At 40.0% G+C, this 17,570-nt stretch overlaps 1 protein-coding gene across 1 annotated transcript in view; it reads left to right on the top strand.

The window, feature by feature from the left end:
* Positions 1–17,570, top strand: part of EYS (eyes shut homolog) — a 1,624,793-nt gene that overhangs the window by 1,546,274 nt on the left and 60,949 nt on the right. Inside the window, 3 exon segments of the mRNA XM_049653864.1 lie at positions 6,711–6,877; positions 7,706–7,850; positions 14,826–15,000. Coding sequence (XP_049509821.1) covers positions 6,711–6,877; positions 7,706–7,850; positions 14,826–15,000 — 487 coding nt within the window.

The raw sequence follows: 17,570 nt of genomic DNA, 5'->3' as shown, positions 1-17,570 counted from the left end.
AGTTTTTATTCTGTTGGAATTAAAAGATTGTTTGACATCTGAACAAGAATTCTCATCCTTCTGTGACCTTAAAAGTCTCAATGGTAACCTTTAGGTTAACTGGTGAGCACCAAAATATGCAGGGATTTTACAGCACTGTCTCTATAAATGTCTTAGACTCCCAATATGCGCCCTCAGAAGAACCAAGGAACAGCCCAAGAATCTGACACGGTGCTGAACCTTCACCAGGGCACCTGAGAGTGAGCTTCTGCCTTTTCCCAGGGTCTAATTTCTGGGGTATCCTTCTAAGCAGACCAAGTGAGAGCACATGCTCGAGCAGATCTATGATTTACAACAGACAGTGACTGACCAGAATCAGCAGAAGAAACAGCAGGACAGGTGCTCCCAGCAATTCTCTCCAATGCATAGGCTTCAGTTGGTTCTTTTATACATGAGTCTTATTCCTCCTTTTAAGGACTTTGTTGGTGAATCAATAGTTCCAACCACTAGCTACTCTTCTTCAGCTCTTCCTTCAAGGTGAAGTTGATTAGCCCAACTCTAATAACTGTTACTGTTACTTAATCTGCATGTTTTTTCTCATTAAAATTCCATTACAATTACCATATGGTGTGTAGGAGTGCTACAAAGTTCTGCCTATTTTCTGTCTGTTTTTGTCCCTCTCTTTTTCCTTCAGATTAAAGTGACCTGTATTTCTCCTGAGCTTACTATCTGAAACATTTGATACCCTTCCTTTCTCCTACATAATAAATTTCCCCTTCCTGCTCATACTTTCCAGTTAATCAGAGGCTGTACTGGTATGCTCCAGCCATGTTGGAGAACTGCTGATATAAATAGTAAAACCTTTAGGTTTAAAAACAAGCTACAAACAGACAAATCCAGTAAAATTCAACCTCTTTGATCTTTCCTTCCAGAATATCCATGGCAGCATCCTTCACCTTGTTTCCATTTTTTTTTAATTGAAGTATATTGGATACACAATGTACATTAGTTTCAGATGTGCAACATAGTGACTCATACAATTCATAGGATTCATACGTTATGGTACGTCCACAAGTGTAGATGCCATCTGTCACCATACAACGCTATTACAAAACCATTGACTGTATTCCCTACACTGTACCTTACATCCTGATGACTTATTCATCCCATAACCGCAAGCCTGTACCTCCCACTCCCCTTCACCCATCCTTCCCATCTCCCCATTTACTCCCCATTTACTCCCCTGATGTATATATCAATGGACACCTCCATATCTTGACTATTGTAAATAGTGATTCAGTAAACCTGGGGTGTATGTATCTTTTCAAATTAGTGTTTTCATTTTCTTTGGATAAATACCCACTAGTGGAATTACTAGGTTTTATGGTATTTCTATTTTTAATTTTTTGAGGAAACTCCACACTGTTTTTCACAGTGGTTGCACCAATTTATATCCCACCAACAGTGCACAAGCATTCCTTTGTTTCCATTTTTCATCATTGTTACCCGGGCTACCATCCCTCTCTTCACTTAGACTAAGTCCTTGCTTCTGTTGCTAAGTCACTATTCTCTGTCCATTATGAGGCTGGATGCTTTTCTGACCAGTGTCTCATCTTCTTCCCCCCATGACATTTCTTATAAGCAATACTATGAGTTGTTATAATGCTTAATATGGCTCACCACAATATACCCACTTCAAAGCCCTCTGCTTAACAATATTTGTGGAATTGAGTTATGACTCTTCTTTCTAGCCAATGAGAGACCACGTTTGTTTGGTTTGGGTTTTTTTTTTTTTTTTTCCTGTACGTTCTAAAAGGATTTTTATTCACTTCCTAGATCTTGTTATTCTTAACTACTATTCATCCAAAGTCTTCTCCTCTTGTTTCCTTCCTCCCCTTTATCACTTGCAAAACATAATCTCGCTAAATCCTTCCTTCTTAGCACCAGCTCCTGAGTAATATCCAACAAATATCCCTTGCTTTGTCTGAAAATCTTCTTCCTAAGCCTGGTTTCATTAAGATTCACTGGCTTTGTGCTGTGCATGCCAAGTGAGCTCAGTTCCAATTCTTTTCATGAAGAGACTCACTGTGTCAAACACTAAAAATCTCTATCTAATAGTATCAATGCCAAATATCATCTGTAACTTGGTGAATTGGCAAATGTAAAAATAGAAATTGCCCATATATTCTTCAAAGCTACTCAGAGAATAATGTCATAAAGGAACACTTAAATTTGAGGATGCAATTAGTGGTGGTTGTTTGAAATATGTCATTGTTTATATTATTATGTGCTTGAAGGCAAGAAATTTTCACTTCACTAAGTTACAGGAAAGTGACATGAGACATATAAATGGACGCTAACAAACCATACCTTTAGGTCACTTCACTTCACCTCCATTGTTGACCCTCCAAAAAATTGTAATTAGATCAGAGTAATGGACTGAGGCAATCAGGGCTATAGCTTTAGGAAGAAGAAAAAAGAAAAATTCTACTGTTTTCCCTTTGGGGTCACGGACCAGGGACCAGGAGTCCTGCTTCCCAGGCTTTGTATTAATGAAGCAGCGGAAGAAAATGGGATACACAAAGCTAAGATCAGGAAATAGTCAAGGGGAAAAGAAAAAAAACCTGAATCTGTTGAGAAGTTACTATGTGCTAGGTTGGCACTGTGCTGATACCTACACATTAAATATCACTGAATCCTTAGAAAACTCCTAAGAGATATTATTATTCTTTTTATTCCTCAGAGAGGAACATTCAGGAAGGGATGGTGATGGGCACAGCTCCAACCAGACACATACTTCTCTTTCTCTGCTACGCGGACAATGGTTAAGAGCACCACTTAGCAGCTATGTGACCTTTAAGGATCCACGTGTGCATCAGCATCACCCCACAAACCCCAAGGCAGATCTGCCCCCACAAGTCTCAACGTCTCATCTGCCTAAAAAAGCCTCCCAACAGCCTCAGATGCACGGTCAATCTTGTTTTCATTTCTTTTCTTTCCCAGTTTGTTTTATGAAGGCAACAAAGGGCCCCCTCAGGCAAGGCTGTGTAATTTGTGGGGCCCATTGGAGAATGAAAATTCAGGGTCCCTTGTTGAAAAAACAAAGAAAAAATGCCATTAAAAGGTAATGAGAGGGGTACCTAGGTGGCTTAGTTGAGCGTCCAATTCTTGATTTCAGCTCAGGTCCTGATCTCACAGTTTGTGAGTTCCAGTCCCACATCATGCTCTGCACTATTACGTGCTTGAGATTCTCTCTTCCTCTCTGCCCCAACCTCTCTCTCTCTCTCTCTCTCTCTCTCTCTCAAAATAAATAAACTTAAAAAAAAGGTAATGAAAGCACTTCTTTACCTCAGTGGTCTCTCAACCTTTATGGTGTCTTTTAGTTGCTATTTATGTCAGTTTAAAATGCAAATATAAAACCATATAATTCATATGCAGAATCACCAAAATTATGCAGTTGGTATTTTAGAGCTTATGCCTGCATGTGTATTTCTTTCTTGCCAGAACTCTAGAGAAGCTGCACAAAATTAAGTCAATTGTCTTTATTTCACTTCTTGATACACCCACATTCTGTCCACACTCTTTCCCCTCGGCCTCCTGGTGTGTGAGGAAAGACTGAAAAGAAAGGTATCTATGGGCTTCCCTCTCTCTCCCGTTCCTTTGATGTCACCATTTTCAGTGTAAGTGATTAGCCAATGCAGAGAAGTAATGAAAGTAAGAAAGGAAGGCTAAGCTCCTTGGTCTTTCAAGTTTCTTAGATCACCATTGCCTTTCCATGCTGGAAGCAAGTTGTGGTTCAGGCTGTGTGCATAATCTCTTGGTGGGTCGGCAGCATCCCTACTCAGTCTTTAGAAGCAACACACTTACCTTGTACTCATTTTGAGTCTCACTGAACTCCCAGTATTGGGGGGATTCTGTTTACAAACACTACATGTGAATGGGGTGGCAAGAAACAACAAACATGCATTTGCATGTATGTAATGCCTCTGTTTCCACTCATGCTTTGTTGTCACCTAGACCTAACCTTCAGCTCAAAGATTTTCAAAAAGTGACAACAGAGCATTAAAACAAACATGAGGCCCTTCTGAACACAAAGCCCAATGTGACAGATGGGTCATGTGACTTGGCCCTCCTAGAGTTATTAATATTAGTCAGGCTTCATAAACAGATGGAAAGGCTGTTAAAAATACACACACACACACACACACACACACACACACATTCACACACACACACTTCCAGGACCTAGCACCAAAGATTCTCACACAGGGGCATAAGGTAAGTCTAGAATCTATTTCTGGGTTTTTTTTTAAGTTTATTTATTTATTTTGAGAGAGAGAGAGAGAGAGAGAGAGAGCATGAGCAGGGGAGGGGCAGAGAGAGAGAGAGCCCAACGCAAGGCTCAAACCCACAAACCAAGAGATCATGACCTGAGCCTAAATCAAAAGTCAAACACTTAACCGACTGAGCCACCCAGACATCCCTAGAATCTATTTCTGATGAGCTCCTTGAGTGATTGTGATGGACTTCCAGGTTTGCAAAAAATCACCCTAGAGCACTTCCAACTCCCTGAAATAACGTTCACCTTTCAGGCACCAACAATGGTAGTTAGCTGCTTTCCTTTCTCTTACCTACACATTACCCACCATTAAGGATTACAACTGAGGAAAGGTCCAAAGGGGAAGATGTGTCAGAGAAAGGGAAAACAACCCTGATGGCCCCATCGTATGTAAATAAGATGCTATCATCTGCTTGACAGTTTGATTAGCTCCCTGGCTACACTTCTTCCTACCTGTTGGTGCATCCCTACTTGTATTCCCTGGGACATGGCTGTTCGCATAATGGCTGCCCCCATGCTGCTCCTCCTCTGATCTCCATGGCACAGGAGAGAATTTTCTCATCTCCTCCCAGCCAGGCTGTGAGGACCTGGAGGATCATGTTGTACCTGGCATGATAGAGGCTTTCCATGACTCGAGGAAGAAGAATGGCAACAAGACAGAAAAAAAGAGAAGGATATGGCTCAAATAAATTACGCTCCTACCACCAGTTCCATTGGCAAAATACCGTCTCCCGCCCAAAAATCTGAACAATTGAAAAGACAATTCAGATGCCCACTAGAATGCCTCAAAAAGATCCCTATTCACAGCCCACAGAAAAGTGTCTTACAATTCTGTCTTCAGCCTTCTTTCCCTGTGTCTTCTAAAGTCCAACTGCTGCCTGAAAGATTTCTCCAATCTCTAATTGTGGTTTTTCTCCAATTTCTGCCTTACTGCCTTCCTGAATCTGTTTTCTCCTGGGAGTTCTTCCTATTTTAAATCTATAACCCAGCTAACCCAGTGCAACATTGCAGGTGGGAAGAAGTCACCTGAGAGAGGGAAAATGAGATTTGCTGAGTTCCCAGCATGTTTAGGCAATGATATGGCACTTAACACAGTGACTCTCAACCCTGGCTGCAATATTATACTCACCTAAGGAGCTCCCCAAAATAACCCAGCTCAGGGCCCATGGCAGACTCATTAGAAAAGCACAGGTAGAGTTCAAGTACCTCTAAATAATATGTCTGTCTTCCACTTTCCAGTGCCTTAGGAAACCTGTCTCCCTAGGCTATCTGGAAACCCACACCCCTGCAGATCTTTGTCTCCTTTACCTTGCTTAGCCTAGCAACAGAAACCAAGGGAGCATACAGCCTATGACTCTTACAAATGTAGGAGGGGGGGATTGTAAATACTCACAACAAAATTCGTCTATGTTCAAGGACTCGCTTCTGCTTTTTGCCCCATGATTAAACCTCTTACTTCTATCAGGCCTTAGGTTCTTCCTGCAAGCAGAAATCCTTGCCTCAGTTTCCCACCTGCAAACCTCAGTAATAAGGTTCACAAACACATCTTTCAGAAATTAGATGATATATTTGGGTCCCTCCTTCCTGTGGACAGATCTCTTGCCTCCACCTACCTTAAGAAGCTCTGCCTTGACCAATGGGTGTTCTGCTCACCTGCCAGAAATTACACTGTTAACCATCTCCAACCTTCCTAGTGCCACCAGACAATTGCCATGACCCTCCTCCAGTGCCTGATGCTGGATCTCTCCCAACCACCTGCCCCTTTTCCCATGGGTCTGTATGAGCTGTATTCTGAGTGTTCTGGTCCTGCATTTCACTGTTTTCCATGGAAGGTCCTGAACTAATGGAGAGAGAATGAGAAAAGGGAACACAAAAACATCCCACCTCTAAATAGTCATAGGGGAAAATGGTCAGGAGCTTTTGTAATAGAACAATTACGGCATATCCTGAGCAATTATGGAAATAAAATTTTCAAAACTCTCTTCAAATCATAGAATTTCAAAGCTGATATCAGGTTATCTCAATCTTTTGAATCTTCTGAACTATCAGAGCAGTTCTAGTCTATTGTAAATTTCTATTTATTGTAAAGTGCACACTGAACTTCATTCAGACAAAAAGGAGATTTTAATACCAACTTTTTATGTATTGATCATTCCCCTGGGTTGACCAGAACCCTCATGGCTTCAAAGAAAAACTCTTAGCGTTCAGACAGTTTCTGGGGGTGTGAATAACAATATCCAGATGCACACATACCGGAGTGCCCTTGAGAGGCTAGATGTCTGTTATAACTTCTGTATGCTGTCTATACCTCAGAACGAGACAATAAAGCAAAGGTTACTAGACTCCTGAATTTCCTCTCAGTGAGTATGCCCCACACATCTTCTCATCCCAGGGTTGGACAGCGATGACTTCCTGGCCGTGGGTCTGCGTGAGGGCAGTGTGGTTTACACCTACAACCTGGGAGCGGGCACAACAAGTATCAGCAGTGATCCCCTCGATCTGAGCCTTGGCATCCACACAGTCCGTCTGGGGAGGTTCTTCCAGATGGACTGGCTGAAGGTAAAACGTCATCCCTTCATCTGTCCCAGAGACTTGCCCCGCACTATATATATCGTCGGATCTGTGCAGTGGAGACGAGAGGGGAACAGGTCCATGCTGCTTCTCCTTTGCAGTTCACAGACCTGTGCATACAGCTGAGCAGTAGAGGCATGCTTGCAACTAAGTGGTGTGGGGATTAGAAAGAGGGATGACTAACATAAATAAGGTGAGAGAGGGCTCAGGAAATGCTCCTCCCAAAAAGGTGATGCTTGAGTATAACTGCAAGTAAATAGGGGTCCAGAAAAACAACAGTGCCCAGTGTGGGCTTGAAGAATGCCAGTAGTTCATTGTGGTTTTCAGGTAGGGAGGAGCAAAAGAGGTGGTTAGTGTAGACCAGATATATATTATAAAAGGACTTAGATGTCACGCTAAGAAGTTTAGATTTTTATCAAGAGCTATGGGGAGCTACTGAGAAATTGAAGAAGGGGTTTGGGTACCACAGTCGACTTTTTTTGACAACTGACTCTGGTGGTTGTATGGAGAATGGAAGGGGAGGGGGGCAAGGCTAGATGGAGGAAGACCAGCGGGATGCTAGTTCCTAATCTTTGGAGAACTGTGATTTTGATTGAAATGCAAAACCATGACTGCTGTATTAATATATCCATGGTAACAGACACCAGCAGAGAAGCAAAGAATACAGTGGTGAGGTGTTTTTTATTTTTTCAAAATTCAGGTATTGTGAATTTTTCATGCCGAGTTAATGGAAAATAACAAAACAGTAGCTTAACAGTTCACCCAGAGGAATTAATTCCTTTTCTTAATAGGTTTTGAATTTTTTTCCTTTTGAAGGTAGATGATCATAAAAATAAGTCCATCATCTCCCCAGGAAGACTGGTTGGTCTCAATGTCATCAGTCAGTTTTATGTAGGTGGCTACAGTGAATACACACCAGATCTCTTACCCCATGGAGCCGATTTTAAAAATGGCTTTCAAGGTAAGTCTTGGATTGTTTTTACACTACACCTGCCAGTTTCAAATTTGGAGACAACAAAAAACTTTAACGAGTATACATCTAGTTCCAAAACCAGAAATATGGGTTGCTTTTGAATCAGACTTGATCAAAGCTTGATTTTAAGGGAAAGCATTTGGACATTGTTTATTAGTTGCTTACTACCTACGTAGTTTCAATGAACTACAATGTTTCAATGAACAAAACAAAGGTTCTTGCACTCGTGAGTTTACATTCCAGTTGGGAAAAGGCAATAAACACTAAAAATGATAAGTAAATTATATAGTAGTATAAGGTGATAAATTCTGTGGGGGAAAAAAATGAAAAGTAGACCATGCTCTGGGGGAGGGGGGGAGGGGTATGGCTGATTTTTTTGTATTGGGTGATTTTTTTAAGTTTATTTATTTATTGAGAGAGAGAGAGAGAGAGCAAGTGGGGGGAGGGACAGAGGGAAAGAGAGAGAGCATCCCAGACAGGCTCCAGGCTGTGAGCTGTCAGTGCAGAGCCTGACACAGGGCTCAAACTTCTGAACCATGAGATCATGACCTGAGCAGAAGTCAGTTGCTTAATGGACTGAAACAGCCAGATGCCCCTAGGGTGCTTTTTAATATAGGACAAGCAGGGTAAATCTCATGGAGTCACAGTAAAAATCGAAACTCCAACTAAATTTGTAATGTACTTGATGCAAAGATGAGAGACAGACTACAGCTAACTGATCCATACCACAGAGGCCACCACAAGTCAAGAGGATTAAGGGGGAACATTATGCTTGTGCAAATAATCATATTGCCTCAGTCTGTCTCCCTGTGTTCAGAAAGGGAAGTAGACTCAGACCTTCTCGTACAAAGCTGATTCATAGTAGAGTTATAAGATAAAGACATGCTTTGAATTGTTGTAATAGAGCATTTGGTGAAAATAAGCTTTTTGATGTATCCTAGTCTCCAGATATTTGCTCAAGGAACTCTTTGTTATAGTGTTCTCAGCCACCCACCCATGACCAGCCTACTCTCCATCAGAAGTCAAGGTATAGGGACCAGGATGTGATGCACATCTCTGCAGGACAGGAGCTGCCATCAAAAACCACTTCAGGCACTTGGGTTCTCTGCCTGCCTGGCAGCATCCTTCTCCCCAGCTTCATGGACTTCCGCCTAAACACGGATGCAGGAGGCCATGTGTGTGAGACATAGGAAGGCAACACAGCCAATCCAGCATCATATTCCAATAAAATTAGTTCATTCTGCCAAGGCTCTCCAAGAAACGTTTTCTTTGAATATGCAATCAGTGCTGATTCTCCAAAGAGTGTCTTATAAAGAGTTTAAAGCACATTAAGGCACTGTGCTCCAAATAATAACTCAACAGTTCTTCCACAGCAGGAGATAATCTGAAAAGGATTGCAAAGGCATAACAAATCAATCCGTTTTTACAAATACTATATTCAAGAAAAGGGATGGGTAAATGTGAAGAAGCACATCTTCCGCTCAGTGAAGTGGAGAACCTGTGTGTGTGTGTGGGAGGGGGTCCTCAAAACTTGTCATTTATTACAGACACAATTCTTACATAAATACTCTGGGTATAGCTTCAAGGATAAGAGTGTGGACTCTGAGACCCAACTTCCTGGGGATGCACCCAGTCCTTCCACCTACAAGCCTCATGACCCTGGCTAGTCACCACCCTGTGTCTCCCTGTGCCTCACCTGCACAGCATGGATTGTTCTGAGGTGGAGGTAATGGTGAGACAACACAAAATTGACACTGGTTTACAGCACCTACTCTGTGTTAGCAGTGATGACGGACCTGGTGGTGGGAGACAGCACAGCGCCAGTCAGACATTTCTTCTCTTTCTCCGCTACACGGACAGTGGCTAGGTGCATGGGATCTGGAGTCAGTGCATCTTCAGATTCAGGCTCTGCTGCGTTACAGCTACGTAACTTGTAGCCTGTTACTTAAACTCTTTGAGCTTCCATTTTCTTCTCTTTTCTCCTCAGAGGAGAAAAATATCTACCCCATGAGATTCTTCTGATTTAATCAGTTAAGTAAAATAATTATCTTAAGTGCTTCACTCGGAAACTGATACATGATAAATGCTCAGTGTATGTTTACTATTATTATCTCTCCATCCTGTTGTCATAGGATTTGATATTGTCAAATTTATTTATTTTTTTAATGTTTATTTTGAGAGAGAGAGAGAGAGCATGAGCAGGGGAGAGGCAGAGAGAGAGAATCCCAGGCAGTGTCCTCACTGTCAGCACAGAGCCCAAAGCAGGGCTCGAGCTCACAAACTGTGAGATCATGACCTGAGCCAAAACCAAGAGTCAGATGCTTAACCCACGGAGCCACTCAGGCACCCCGGATGTTGTCAAATTTATTGAAGTCCAGTGCTTCCTGGGGTTTTTCTATGTAACTTTCTCCCTTCTATTGAGATTATGAATTTTCTGCACACCTTGCTAATGAGAACAGAAGCTCTCATCAAACCTGTCATTTTCTCCTTAAGTACGATGGTGAGCCTGAATTCAGCATGCACACCGTAGGCCCTTCCTCTGACATACACGCTAGGATCACACACATCTGGAAGTGTGTTAGCTGCCATGATTCTCAGGATAGAAGTTTGGGGCAGGTCTTCTTGGTAAATGCCACCTAATCCAGCGTCATGGAAGTTCCATGAACTTGAAAGACCCTAATTTTATCACTTGTCTCTTGAATCCTCCCTTGATGTGTGCCTGGCATTCAGTATGTTCTGCAAATCATGGATACTTGTTACCAATGTACCATAACAGCCAGATCACAGTAGTAACATTCATCTGTGAGTCCCAAAAGCTGAGTTCTACTGGCTATAAAAAATGATATATGTAACTTTCTTCAAATGTAGATTTCTAGACCCTACTCCAGAACTACCTCATCGAAGTATCTATGATGGAATCTAAAAATTTGCATTTCAATAAGTCTGCCCAGATTTGGAAGCCACTATATTAATCAATCATAACAAAACAAATACAAAATTTCATGGAAAAATTTAATAATTAGACTCAGGTCATTGCATTTGTCTTTGGTGATTAAGTCACATGTTATAAAAGATTATATGATTTAGGCTTACATATTTTTATAAACACTAGTGATAAATGACTCTACTCCATAAGTTATCAGTCTAAAATACAAATCCTGGGGTTCCTGGGTGACTCAGTTGGTTAAATGGTCCAACTTTGGCTCAGGTCATGACCTCACAGTTTGTGGGTTTGAGCCCCATGTCAGGCTCTGTGCTGACAGCTCAGAGCCTGGAGCCTGCTTTGGATTCTGTGTCTCCCTCTCTCTCTGTCCCTCCCCTGCTCACGCTCTCTCTCTCTCTCTCTCTCTCTCTCTCTCTCTCTCAAAAATAAAAATAAATGGTAAAAATTTTTTTAATATTAAAAAAATAATAAAATGAAATACAAATCCTTACTGTTGATAAAGCCTATTTGTTTTTGTTCTGGAAACAGTTTATAATGAGCCATTATTTCCCTAGAACTTTAATATTTATGAAAATATTGAGTTATTTAATCCTTCTTCAGATTAATCTGCATATGCCATGCAGAGAAGGACTTACTCTCTCACCTGCCTTAAGAAGAATTCTCCCCTCCTCTCCAAAGTTGCATGTATTACAAAGCTGCAGGGCTTTCAGGCTGATGCATATGGGATTCAGCAGGTCCTGGAGTCTCCTGAAGCCATACATACAATTGTGCATGTGCCCAAGTGCATTTTTATGGGAAGAAGATCCATCGCTTTCACCCGTGTTCTAAGATCTGCTGCTTTCACTGAAAGACCTATTTAATCATGATGTAGAATTAAAAGTTACTTTTGACTAGAGTGAACATGGGGAAATCTGTCTATTATTCTAGTGTTACAACATCTAGAGTTCATTGGTACAGGGATTACTAAATATTCATTACTCAGCTAAACAGACTGGACATGAAATAGATTCAGATTCATTAACAGCACTGTAAAGAACATGTTATTCCAACTAACAGTGCCCTACACTGTCAGTACAATCCGTTTCTTGCTAGTTCAGCTTTCTCTCTCTCTCTCTCTCTCTCTCTCTCTCTCTCTCTCTGCCCCCCGCCCACCTCTCTTTAATTGCATGGTACTTTTCAAACCAGAACTCATAAGAGGGGAAAAAATGAGTTTACTGCAATAATTTACATATTATTTTACAGTCAAAATATACCACTTATGTGGAACCTAGCTCATTTTACTTTCCAATATACACCTGGCTTATGGCTTCTAAGTCTTTATTATAACTACTTTATCATTTGCAGGAAGTGTGTTATGAATAGTTGTGTGGTGCTGTACTAAGCAGATTATACTTTGCTATATTAATAAGACCGAAAATATACAATATGTATTCTACATATGGCTTCTACCATAATTGCCTGTAAATTGTATATATTGACTGACATGAACATCTGTCTGTAAAAGAAACACATTCAACTATTTGTATTAGCTAAATGTTTCTCCAAATATAGCATTGCATTGCCACGTTTTTAGCCAAAAATATATTTTAGCAGTTCTTCATAACAAGAGCATTTAATTTATCCATATAAAGGAGAAGTGCTTTTAAATGAACAGCTTCAGAATTTAATACTTATTATAGTCATTTAACAAGTTTTTTCTCAGTGCATGATTATAAAATTTTTTTTTCAATTTTTGCCAAAAAAGATAAACAATTTTATAAAGGTCGTAAGGGATTTGAGACAGTGAGGTAGACAGGATGGAATACGAGCCCTACTAATTGCCAGGGATCATACTGGCCAGTTTATGTATATCACCTTATTCCTCTTAATCTATAGATTATCAGATATTCTTGTCCCCAGTTTAAAAGTGAAAAGGTCGGCACTCAGGTTTCGATCACCGACCCATTATGTGGCAGAGATTGTAATTGGCTCCAGACCCACCTGACTCTATCCTGCACTTCCACTTTTGCTCTCTGCTCAGTGCATTTCGCTATGCAAAAAGCTTGGGAAGCCCTGCTTCGTTAATTAAGTTACCTGGTTATTGGGTGTAGACTCAGTAGCATTCATTAATTTCTTCATTTTGTACAGTGCTTTTTTGTGTAATAGCAGATGGCAGTACTTAGAGAAATAACAAAGGTTAAATCTGAGGAAGAACAACCACTTCTCTCACAATAAGAAAATATCAGCGCCTGCTGAGAATGGTGCTTGTCAGTGAAAATGCCAGTGAGAATTAAGTTGGAGAGTAAATTCTTGACCTTTCAAAACTGAACCCATCTTTTTCACCATGAGGAATTATTCCATGCTTTTAGCTCCTGAAAGTTTCAAAAGTAAAATCCAGTCCGGCTTTTCTTTTACCCTTTTAAAGACACTATTTATGGTTGATAACCATATTGACCTAAAAGTACTTTATAAACAAACTCTAAGTGCTAAAGGAGATGAGTAAAATTGTAATGCATTTCAGGATCCCAAACAGTTCCATGGAGAGTCTTTGTTGAACTGCCCTTTTTGTTTATATTTGCCTAATCTTGGTGTGTTAAAGATCCTTTTCCCTCCAGCTCTGAGTATAATTGACAAATAAAATAGTATATAGGTGAGGGGTACAGTGTGACGATTTGGTACACATACACATCGAGAAAAGTGCGCGCGATCAAGTCAACCTTGTGTGTGCGTATGGTGAGAACACATACAATCTACTTCCTCAGCAAATTTCAGGTGTATAATACAGTATTATTTACTATAGGCACATGCTGTACCTTGGATCCCCAAAACTTATCCATCTTATAAGTGAAAGTTCTCACAATTTAACCAGCATCTCCCATTTCCCTCACACCCCCAGCCCTTGGCAACCACCATTCTACTCTGCTTCTATGAGTTTGACTTCTTTAGATTGTACATATAAGTAAGATCATACAGTCTATACCTGGCAAAGAGCTTTCTAGGGATCTATGTAAAGACAAATCTCTGAGGGAAAAAAAGATAAATGCGACAACATAAATATTATAAACTTCTCTACATAAAAAATAGAAGCTTCACCATAAGCAAAATTAAATGGCAAATATTAAACTGAAGAAAACATTAACAATATATGACAAAGAACTAATATACTTGTTATATAAGGTCTTCCAAATTAATGTTTAAAGGGGTGAATTGAGAAAAATATTACACAATAAGCATATGAAAAGGAAAAAATACCAATGACTAATAAATTTATTAAAAGGTTTCCAACCCCAAGTAAAACCGGCAAAACGGCATTTTATTATTTATTTCATTTTAAAATGAAACATAATAATCTCTTGCATTGTGGTAACTGTGAAGAAGCAGGCATTCCAGTGCACAATTGGGGAGATACAATTGTGCGAAATATCTGTGACACGTGGGCACACTTCAGAGCATCCATGCTGTTTGCCCTAGTTGTTTTACTGCTAGAAATTAATACTGAGAAAGTCATTAGCAAATGCACAAAGATATACATATAATGATATTAATTATAGCATTATTTTTAATAGCAAAAAAGGTATAAATTAGTCAATTGTCCAATTGAGGTTAATTAAATATATAAAAGAATATTATGCCATCATTTAAAAATAGTTTATGCTATTAGGAAAGAGTTAGTGGTATTTATACTATACTAATGTTTGGAATACTATATGCAATATAATTTAATGCAGGATTCTGTTTTTGTTTAAAAGAAAATACAGCTAAGCATAGAAAAAATAGTGTGTATATATGTATATTAATAATTAGTGGTATATAATATATATGAAAGTGTGAACTATTGTCTTTTCTAGAGTGTTGATATTATAGATAATTTTTATTTTTCTCTCCGTGCTTTTCTGTGTTTTTATAGTATTTTTCTCACCAATTGACATGTATTAGTTTATGTCAAAAAAATGTTGCTTTAAAAATGAAAAATAATTCTCCTCTTGTTTTGTCTATTTCTTCCAGCTTTGTAATATGATGTATTTTTGCCTTTCTTCAAGGTTGCATTTTTACTATTCAAGTTCGCACTGAGAAGAATGGCCACTTCAGAAGCCTGGGAAATCCTGAGGGCCACCCAGATGCTGGGCGCAGCATTAGCCAGTGTGACGTTTCTCCTTGCAGTTTAATGAAATGCAGCAATGGTGGGACATGTGTGGAGAGTGCATCCACTGTCCAGTAAGTACGATGTTATTGAGAAAGAAACTTTCAGGTTATTTGCATGTTAAGTAGTATTCCACTCACACAAACTAGAAACACAGACTGATGCTCACATTTAAAATGTTTATCTGTTGGGGCGTCTGAGTGGCTCAGGAGGTTAAGTGTCCAACTCTTGATTTCAGCTCAGGTCATGATCTTGTGGTTCATCGGTTCCCGCCCTGCATCAGGTTCTGCATTGACAATGTGGAACCTGCTTGGGATTCTTTCTCTCTCTCTCTCTGCCCCTACCCTGCTCTCATTCTCTCCTAAAATAAATCAACAAACTTTTCAAAATAATAAAACGTTTTTATGTCAACCTTATAGGTGTCTGGGCAACAAATAAAAGCAACTGGAAGAGGGTCAGAGCAACATTTATGCCATCTTGTCAATTTTTTTAAACAATAAAAAGGAGTAACTACATGTCATTCCAGACACCGTGGAAAGTAATCTTACATTCATCACATTGAGTGTTGTCAGAAATATATATTTTTTAATTTTTTTAATGTTTTTATTTATTTTTGATACAGAGAGAGACAGAGCATGAGCAGGAGAGGGGCAGAGAGAAGGGGAGACACAGAATCTGAAGCGAGCTCCAGGCTCTGAGCTGTCAGCACAGAGCCTGATGCAGGGCTTGAACTCAAGGAGTATGAGATCATGACCTGAGCTGAAGTCAGACGCTAACCGACTAAGCCACCCAGGCACCCCCAGAAATATTAATCATACAAGGGTTTGCTTATTGGGATTTGCTTTCATGTTGCATATTCATATTTCATACTGAACTCCTTCAGAAAGGGTCCTCTCTAGGTGGACCCTAGCAAAGCTGTGTGGTGTGACTTCTGAACTACTTTAGTATGAAACAAAACATGGACCTGTTGAGTGGGAAGAACAAGGGAATGTTGTCTTGTAAAGAACTTCTTTCATTGAGCATCTCCTCGGTGTGCAGGTAATATATGAGGGTGCTCTGGGAATATGCCAAATAAAGAGGAAGTAAGCACTCCATCCTTCAATTTCTTCCACTCTGGCTATTCAGTTTCTTACATCCTAGCTGTTCTCTACATGTATGAGACAACTAGAAAAGTGATCTGCCCACTTTTGTCCCACAGGACATGTCAGAAGGCATGATGCACTGCACAGCTAATTCTAGCTCACTGCAAAGCAATTCAGGAAATGGGATACCAGAATATCCCCTAGGAGACAGGAGTATAGATGAGCACACAGTCTTATAAAGCCTGAGTGAATCCCTTACCTCCCCTAAGCGGTTCCCTTCCACCAACCTTCCACTGGAAAATAATCAAAAGCAAAGTGCAAAGTTCAAACAACTGCTAATTACAATGCACAGGGTTAGTGAGAAAACGCTTCTTGTTGGAAGAGAGGAGATTGTCATTACATCTTACTCTTTCTTACCCCAAACTCTCCAATGACTTCTTAGGACATGTAAAATAATACCTAAATCTTTGACCTTAACCAATAAGCCCCTATGTGGTCTGGCCCCCGCAGCCTCCTGGGCCTTCTCTCTTACTCCTCACTCACTGTGCTCAAGTCCAGTTAGCCTACTTCTGTCCTTAGAACACAGCTCATTTCTGCTTCTAGACCTGAACGCTGTGTCTTCATTCAGGGAGGCCCTTGCCAACAGTCTCCATTCGGCTGCCTCCTTCTTATCACCTCTTCAGAAAGGTGCCCCCTTAGATCAACCCAAAACTATCCCTCCCTCTAATCATTCTCTATCACATCATCATATTTTACTTTCCCCATAATATATTATTCTCTAATTTATTTATTTGTTTGCTTGTTTGTATGTTGATTATTATTTTTCCCTAAACAATGGGTCTGAGCTGTCACTCTACCATTTTATCCCTCATACCTTGAAGAGTTACATCTCATAGAATAGGCATTCATTAATTATTTGTTCAGTTAGTGAACCAATAAGTAAATGTTCAATGAAAAAAGTAGAAGAAATCTTTATTCCAAAAGTTTTAAGCAAAAGTGCAAATGTAAGGACAAGCAGGGTGACCCCATGATGGTCATGATAATGAAGCCAAATTGACTAAACAGAATATTTTAATTAATTAGCTATGAAAAATGGGACAGATGGAAGGATGGGAAATATACATGATGGATAACAGATTTGATTGTCCTCAAGAATGAGATATAAACCATTCCTGGACAGGAAAAAGTCATGGTAAAGACAGTCCTCTTGATATCCCTTTGCAGCATGGATGTATTGGGGAATCACTAGGAGACAGTTTTGGAAAATCTAAGCATATTATGAGGGGCCTGGTTCTAAGAAGTAACCATAGAGGTGTCTGGGTGGCTCAGTCGATTAAGCATCCGACTCTTGGTTTTGGCTCAGGTCATGATCTCATGGTTCGTGAGTTCAAGCCCTGTATTGGGCTCTGTGCTACTTAGGATTCTCTCTCACTCCCTCTCTGCCCCTCCCTTGCTTGCACATGCTCTCTTTCTCTTGCTCCCTGTCTCTCAAAATAAATAAATGAACTTAGACAAAAGAAAAGAAAAGAAAAGAAAAGAAAAGAAAAGAAAAGAAAAGAAAA

The sequence above is a fragment of the Panthera uncia genome (genome assembly GCF_023721935.1).
Source record: "Panthera uncia isolate 11264 chromosome B2 unlocalized genomic scaffold, Puncia_PCG_1.0 HiC_scaffold_24, whole genome shotgun sequence".
Classification (NCBI taxonomy): domain Eukaryota; kingdom Metazoa; phylum Chordata; class Mammalia; order Carnivora; family Felidae; genus Panthera; species Panthera uncia.
This window is presented reverse-complemented; position numbering and strand designations above follow the sequence as displayed.